The sequence below is a fragment of the Nelumbo lutea genome, chromosome 1, assembly GCF_056320005.1.
Source record: "Nelumbo lutea isolate HS-2025 chromosome 1, American lotus-T2T, whole genome shotgun sequence".
In the NCBI taxonomy this organism is placed as follows: domain Eukaryota; kingdom Viridiplantae; phylum Streptophyta; class Magnoliopsida; order Proteales; family Nelumbonaceae; genus Nelumbo; species Nelumbo lutea.
The window spans coordinates 68,064,231-68,072,626 of NC_142684.1; the positions used below are offsets into that span (position 1 = coordinate 68,064,231).

Here is an 8,396-nt window from a genome sequence, read left to right on the forward strand (position 1 = left end):
TACCATACCAGGGAGGTATGTTTCATACACCAAATTGAATTCAGATCTTTCAGATTTAGGTCGGAATTGAATAATACAATACACTACCGAATTTGATCCCATCAGGTTAATAATGAAGAATAACCATGATTGTACCGTGACGTTTGTTCAGTGGGAGCGTCTTGTTGTCTCCTGGAATGTCTTGCTCCTGTACATCCACATAATAATGCCTGTGCCAGCGCCAGAAATAACATGATAATAGGGACTGGTGAACGATAACGGGAAAATATGGTGGGAATCAGAAAAGGATGAGATAAGATAAAGATGGGGTGAAAATTTTTTATGTTTCATTGTTTGGTTGCAAGAGGGAGAATAGTGAGAAAATCACCTTAATAATAATTATTAATTAATTAGTATTATTTTATATTTTACTATAATTAGTTATTAATATTTTAATGAAATAATTTTATAAATCATCTAATTAATTATTAATTAAAAATTAGTATTTTAAGATTTATTTACTTTTATTTTTAATTATTTAACTAATTTTATATATTAAATGATTTTAATTAGATTAACTATAAAATAACTTTTTAATTATTTCCCCCGGGTAGGGAAGTGGGCTAGTGGGGTACGTACAAATCCATCTTACTGCCTATATCTGGAACAATGTGATTATGTGAAATGGGCAAAGATTCTAGATGTGTGCTGTAGGATGGATTTGTATAACTGGCGATCTGTATTCAAATGCGGAATGTAAGGCCAATAAGGGAAACGAAAAGACAACGCTAGTTGGGCGCTTAATGCGAAAATTTGAATGGAGACGGCGCCAACAGAAGAGACAGCCGCAATGAGTTCTTCTCTGCTAAGTCTTTATGGCTCATAGGCATCACCTGAGCCTCCTCTTGAGGGCTGTGAACGGGACTCACGGAGACCCTCAGCCTCTTCCTATCCTAATCCTCTAAATCATTTTCATTTCATTCATACTTTATTCATAACTTCGTATTCTGCTCTTCTTCCAAATCTATGATCTCTCTCAAATCTGAACCCTCGTTTTGAAACCCCCTTACTACTCTCTCTTCCTCATTCTCGAACATGGCCTCTATCAAGCACTCCTCTCGTTATCCCTCATTGGATTCTCGATCTTCAGCGTCTTCTCAAGTCTCTGATCCCTCCTCGTCGTCCGAGCTCAAGAACCCCAGCAAGAATCGTTCTGCTCTCAAACGCCTAATCGCCGGCTCAGGCAACCGACGTGGATCGCCCGATCCCGTTTCCATGGCGGAAAATTCCTCTCGCACTCTTTCTAAGACAAACTGTTCTGATCTAGCTCCGCCTAAGGTCAAGAACGAGCAGAACTTGAGTGCTATGGTAAAGAAGTTCATGGAGAAGAGATCAATGCCCAAGACGGGATCCAATAAAACGCAACTGATTATTCCAGCTGATTTTATTGCGGAGGATCTGAAGAAGACGGGAGCTAAAGGCTCAACCTTTTCTGCTCTTCCCAGGAAATTGTTCCAGAAAGGTTCTTCAGCAACACATCGAATTGAGGCAAAGGCATTGACGGAGGTCAAGTCAAATACCAGGACATTAGCCATGGTGCTTAGGAGCGAGAGAGAACTACTGACACAGAATAAGGAGTATGAGATGGAGATCTCGGAGCTCAAATTGATGCTAGAGGAGAAAAATAGAGAGGTAATTTTCTTCCTGTGTATTTTTGTTCCCGATTTTTTTTTATCACTTATTTCGAGCTTTTATCCTATGAGAAAGAAACTTCATGCAACTGTACCCCAGAATTTCCAATGCGATCCCAAATTACAGCATTATAGACCCAGAGATTCTCGTTATTATCAGGTTCTTTTTTATTTTGAGTTTTGCCCTTGTTTTTTCCTTTTGGTAGAAGATACCATCGGAATTGGATTCATTAGTTTATACTGTTAGTGTTATCGACCTTAAATTCACAAAAACTGGTTTAGATGTCTTTTTTTTTTTGGTTTCATGAAAGTTTTGAACATGCATTTGTTAGGCTTCAGAACTGAAGATTCTCTGATACTTCATGTCTGTTCCTGCGCATCCGCAGGTTGAAAAGTTGAAAGACTTGTGCTTGAAGCAAAGGGAAGAGATAAAGTCCTTAAAGAGTGCCATTTTATTCCCAGATGTTATGAATTCCCAACTTCTGGAACTCCTGGAGAAGCAGGGCTCAGAGCTGAAACAGGCAAAACAACTCATCCCAACTCTCCAAAGACAAGTCACTTCTCTTACAGGGCAGCTCCAAATTCTGGCAGAGGATCTTGCGGAGGTATATCCTTATGATACGAATTTCACAAATATCATAACATCATTTTCTGCAGCTCAAAATTTTGTTCAGGTTTTTATTTTCCAAGACACCTATCCAACTTGGACCGGAATATTTGATTGTTTAATTCTATGGGATTGTTTTCATTTGCAAACACACTGCAGAACCAATTGCTTGTAGCTTGCCCCTGAGGGAAAACTCTGGGATACCATGATTTGGAAATGCACGCTTAGTTTTGCTTTGTCAAACTGTTCCTTTTGCTTACCCCACTCGTAGAACTTCATTCCCTTTTGTCAAAGGTGTAAAAAGACTTCTCCCAGCAGAAATAGATGGAGCTATTGAGCACCGAGTGTAGATGAGAAACCACTATGATAGACGAAGTACATATTTCCGCATAGCACAATCTGGGAACCTCCTCTACTAGCATGAATCTACTATGCCCCAAACCCGGACTTACACACTGTTAATTTGTCATGTTCAAACCTGGACCGTGTCCAGAAGTTATAAAATGTGAATTTGATTCCATTCTCAAAGAAATGCATTTTTTTTACTTATTCTTTTATTGTTGTGAAAGGCCTGCAGCGTTTTTGTCTCCTTTATTGGTTTAGGGCCTTTAGGCTTCAAATTTTAACATATGCATTCATTAAATAGGTGAAAGCAGATAAATTTGCAGCTAGGGCATGTTTTGAAGGTCATGTCAACTCTCCAAAAACGCCATCATATGATCAACAAGCGGCTAATTCTTTGGTAAGCAAGCTGCAATTCAAGCTGATACCTGAAACTTTTACATTTAATTAAAGCATTGCTGCTAATATTGCTGAATATGCGCTAGCTATTTTTTGCATGGGAGGATTGGAGAAACTCATTCTTGTTAATAACATAGATATGATACATATTATGATGCTTACATTCTTTTGAATTCATGCTCAAAGCCAAAACTCAACAAAGATATATTGCGTTGAAAAAGTGGCCTAAATGGATAATGAATTTTACACAATCAATACCTAAATTTAGTATACTACTTTATGATCAACCGATAGAATGTGATGGATTAGGTTGTCATGGGACAAAAGTCTGAACCATCTGGCTAAATCATTATGCATTGAACACTTTAAACTGTGAACTAGTAACAGTTCAAAGTTCAAACATGCACCATTATAATACACTTAGAGTGTTTATGTCCTTTATTTTTCTATTACAATTGAATCATCGTTTTTTTTTCTTCTTTTTTTTGTTCCTTTTAACTACGTGGGAAATTTAACCTGAGACTGAAAGTTCTAATGTCATCTGGAGTTATTTGTATATTTTGTCTCTAATTTTGTGAGAGACTGCACAGGAATATAGTTCTGGGGATTCAATTACCCCTGGTAGTCCAGATGACATGTTGCTCAAGGATTTGAATCCTTGCTTGACACCTTATTATTCCATGATGAAATCCAAGGTACACGTGCCCCTAAACTTTGGAATCTTCTTTATTTTTCATTCTGTGATGTTTCTAGTTTTTTATTTTGTAGTTATGGGGATTCAATAACCCCTGTAGTTTTTTTTTATTTTTTATTATTATTTGGAAATCCTGATGTTTAATAAAAAAATTATTCTCTTAAAGGAATTCGAGATGAGGGGCTGCATTTCACCACCTGAAGAAACTTTTGAGAGCGATATACAAGTCTGGGAAGAGAATGCTGTAGGGTTTCAGGGGGAGAAACTGTCAAAGAGTTCTGAATATTGCCAGAGGCCACGTTTGGGGAGTACTGCTGCTCATGCAGCTCGCAGATCAGATGAGAACAAATGCACCAATGGAAAGCCAATGCATCATAGGCTTTTCTGAATGGGAAACTTGGCATCAGGTTTTAGTTCAGTTGCCATTTCTTATTTCTGTTTCCCCCCAATTCTTTTGTGTTTTGTTGAAGGCTTCCTTTCTGCTAAATATATATTTTTGTATTTGAAAACTATATCATTCATAATGATCTATAGATGTCTGATATCAATTATATGTGGGCTCTATTGGTGCAGACCTTGTTGAGAATTTGCAACATATAGATGCATATATTGGATAGAGGCCAATAATTCATTGCGTCAATTTGGCTCATAAAAAATCAACCTGATGCACATTGCAGTTGTCTAGTTTCTTACATTATTTTGAATGGTTAGAAAATGATCTTTGACAGAGCACCATTGTGCAGGGTTAAGATCTTCTAAGTATGTTGATTTTTTTGTGTAAATTACCCAAGAGGATACTGAAGAGTCCTGATCTGCTCCTCACATTGTGCTCCTCACACTGACCTCACAGCATGTCCTGGCCGCACATCGAGAACATCTCTCACCCTTAAATTTATTATTCATGGGGAGATGTTCCTAATACAAGGTGGGATGTGGCTGTGAGGTTGGTGTGAGGTGCACTATGCGAGGAGCAGATCTCAATTCACATCAAATTTGTTCATTGTTTGTAGTCTTCTTGATTGGGACCTTGAAATTCCTATTTTCCACTTAATTCTTCTTCCTTGTGGCAACTTGGAAACATGTGTTAGATGATGCCATGATGGTCATATTCCTTGGGAGTAAAGGCTTCCTTTTGATGGTGTGGATATCACATATCTATTCTTATCTTTAATCATAAAATTCAATCTTTTATTAATCACAATGGGTAACTACATTTAGCAATTTCCCAATCACTTGGAAACACCAAGTGTATTTGAAAGGTAATTTTAAGAGACATATAAGGATATGCTTTAAATACACGTGTATTTGAGAAAAATTAAGATACTCATAGATATGCATGAAAACACTATAAATAATTCAATAAGTTATAAAAATACATCAATAACACTAAATATAAGGTTTTAATTAGGTGCATTAAATTAATATATTTTAATGGTTTTATGAAAAAAATTCCTTGTAGTCAATTATAATTTCATTAAAAAAACTTATGTTTAATTATAATTTATAAATTATGATTCCTAAGTTTTAAGGGTTGGGAAAGCCTAACTATCTTATCCAATCATAAAACATGCATTTGCACAATTTCTAAATGCAAATGTAATTAAGAATTATGGTTTATTTTTTGTTTTTAAAAATTATTAAAAATAAATAAATCTTATATAATATATTCAAAAAAATAATTATTTGAGAAGAAATTTCAATTGCTTTATAGGATTAACCATAGATCTATAATATAATCAATCCTTGTGATTAAATCATAAAATATAATTAATTATTAATTACTTTTAATGCTAAAAATAAAAAAATAAAAAAAAATTATTGAAGTTGTAATAGCTTTATGGATATGATAGATAATCCATAGATATGCATTATTAATTTGAAGAAGATTGCAAAATCCAAATCCAATTTCGTAAATGCCTCATATTGGGTTGTAAATTTTTGGGTATCATTGATAGGCTTAATGGTAGTTCAAATTACATTTTAAACCTCATAATTAAATAGGAGTTAAATTCAAAAAGTGAGTATTTTAGTCAAAAGAGTTTTACAAATTTATTCATATTTTTAGTATTAGTGTAAATATAGAATTATAGATGTGCTTAGACCTGGCAAAAATTTGACCCAACCTACGAACCCGATCCAACCCAACCCAAAAAAATAGGGTTAGGGTCTCATATTTAGTTACCTGAATGCGAAAATGACCCGATTCGAAAAAACTGGGTTGGGTCATGTGTCAACTTGCTTATTCGAGTGTCAAGTCTAATTGGGATTATTTATGCATTGTTAGAAGTTTCCACTCTTTAATTTTTTTCTATTTAGTCTTACATTTTATTGTTTACTCTTTAAATTGTTAAATGTTCAAGTTTTTTATTTTACATTTGGAATTTTAAGGTATTTTTTTTTTATTTTGACATTTTTCATGTAAATTTTCTTTATTTTTTTTTAAATACCAATTGGGATGACCCAAATTGACCCATGAGTCAACCCTAACTTGAATATTTAGGGTTGGGGTCTAGCATTTGGCAACCCAACCTGAAATTAAAACGACTCGAAATCAACCCGAAGTAACTTGACCCAACTTGAACCTGATCCACCCAACCCAATTGCCAAGTATAGATGTGTTCATATTTTTTTTCTAATTTTTATTTTTATGTGTAAATATAATTCTGTTATATAAACTTATTTTTTGTTTAATATGATAAATATATGATATTATACATGTGCCCAAATGTTTTTTTGTAAAACTTATGTATTTTTTCATTTGTCTTTTTTATGTTTTATTAAGTTTTATTATTTGATTATGATGTTAAAGTTTGACATGTTTGGCCAAAAAGTTGAATATTTTATCTACGACAAACAAGAAAATAATTTTATTTTTGGTTAGTTTTGGATTATATATTTAATTTTCATCATCAACAAACATAATTCTTGTGTATTATACTTATTTTTTTAATTTGATTAAGAAAAATATCATAAATGTGTTGATTTTTTTCTATATTTTTTGTAATTTTTATAATTATTTTTGTTTACAGATTTTATTATTTGATTATGATTTTTTAGGTTGACCAATTTGATTCGGATGGTTGAATTGCTTAGTCATCATTAGGATTTTTGGAGTAAGTTTTAAAATATATGAATTTACATTTTAAAAGTATTAGACATTGATCTAATTAGTAGCATTTATTAGTGAAAAAATAACTTAAATATAAGATTTAATAAGAGAGAATGTCAGTTAATACCTTAAATATAAGACTTAATGAAAGGGGATTAAATAAGGTCAACAACATTAATTAAAATTACATTTTTAATCCTCATAATTAGAAATATACTAAATACACAACTACAAACATTGTAGTCAATAAAAGTCACACCCTCATTTTTACTTTTTATAATAGTATACATTGGGGAAACTAGGAACTCGAGAACCTTCTAATTTGATCTTTATATAGGTTTTGAAAAATTTGCCTTGATCGTCTCTTTTGTAGTTAAAGCATGGCATTCCCATGTAAAGATCTGTTTTTAAAAATTAAAGGTCACGGAATCCTAGTTAGGATTTCTGTTACACTGAAGTTATAATTCGTGGTAAGGCCATTGATCTTATGATTGGATTCTACTACGGTGATTATTTATGTTGGGGTCATATTGATTACGATAGGAGCATTAATGCTAATTTTAAATTCTTTTATTTGGGATTTTGATGCTATCAATTAGGGGTGTCAATGGATCGGTTTTGGGTTGGATTCCGTACAAATCAAAATTCATTTGGATGGATTGAATGGACTAATAAGACATTGAATTTGGATGGACTGGATGGATCAATATGAAATATTGGATTGGATCTGGTTCGTTCATAATGAATTTATTTTGGATTAAGCCAATATCTGATCCATTGATAGAAGATAAGAGCATAGGTGTCAATGGGCCAGGTTTAAATTGGAACTAATCTAAATTAACATGAATTTAAACAGATTGAACAGTCTCTAGACCGGTCCAAAATATTCATTGGACCAGGCCCATTTGTATTGGACTGGACCGGATTGGATCAAATCTAGTCTAATTGACAATCCTACTATCAAAGACAACTTCAAGGTTAAAGTTGGAATTCTTGAGGTGATGAGGCTGAGGGTATTACCTATAAGTACAAAAAAAGGGGTGTGGTCTTAGGGGTGAAGACTTAGATTGTCATGTCAAGTCAACCAAAGACTTAAGGAAACCGAGGTGGTTGGAATGCAAGAGCAATTGAGTGAGTTAAAAAGTGTAAAAGTGTTATTTGAGACATTGAATCCATACTTTTGGTGTACGTATGTGCATTGAGCTCTTGGTAATAACTCTGCATGTCGGACGCCACTAAAAGTGAGAGTATTAAGGTGTTGACCACATGGTTAAGTGTTACTCAGCCATAGCCATAAATGAACTAGAGGATCTCAGCTGAGGTTGTAACGCTTGTTATTAAGGCTTTGCATTAACTTGAGGATGAAAAGATGATGCCCCAAAGGCTTGCATGATGAAGATACTATCCTCGCGGGCTTGCGGGCGTGCCATGTGTTCTCATGTGATTGCATGGGTGGGTTTGGTTACATCACTTTCGATATATTCATTTATTCGGTGTGAGTCTCGTGCTTTTTTGTTCGTAAGTAAAGGTGACGGACGATTCAGGGCTTGCGGGAGCATCTAGCTCGGAGAGGAA

At 34.1% G+C, this 8,396-nt stretch overlaps 1 protein-coding gene across 1 annotated transcript; it reads left to right on the top strand.

Annotated features, from left to right (window-relative positions):
* Positions 1-665: 665 nt before the first annotated feature.
* Positions 666-4,263, top strand: LOC148875088 (structural maintenance of chromosomes protein). Its single transcript, XM_088966723.1, has 5 exons — positions 666-1,671; positions 2,057-2,275; positions 2,924-3,019; positions 3,609-3,713; positions 3,879-4,263. Exons 1-5 carry the CDS (start codon positions 1,075-1,077, stop codon positions 4,098-4,100), a joined length of 1,239 nt encoding a protein of 412 aa, XP_088822849.1. The 5' UTR covers positions 666-1,074; the 3' UTR covers positions 4,101-4,263.
* Positions 4,264-8,396: the final 4,133 nt, after the last annotated feature.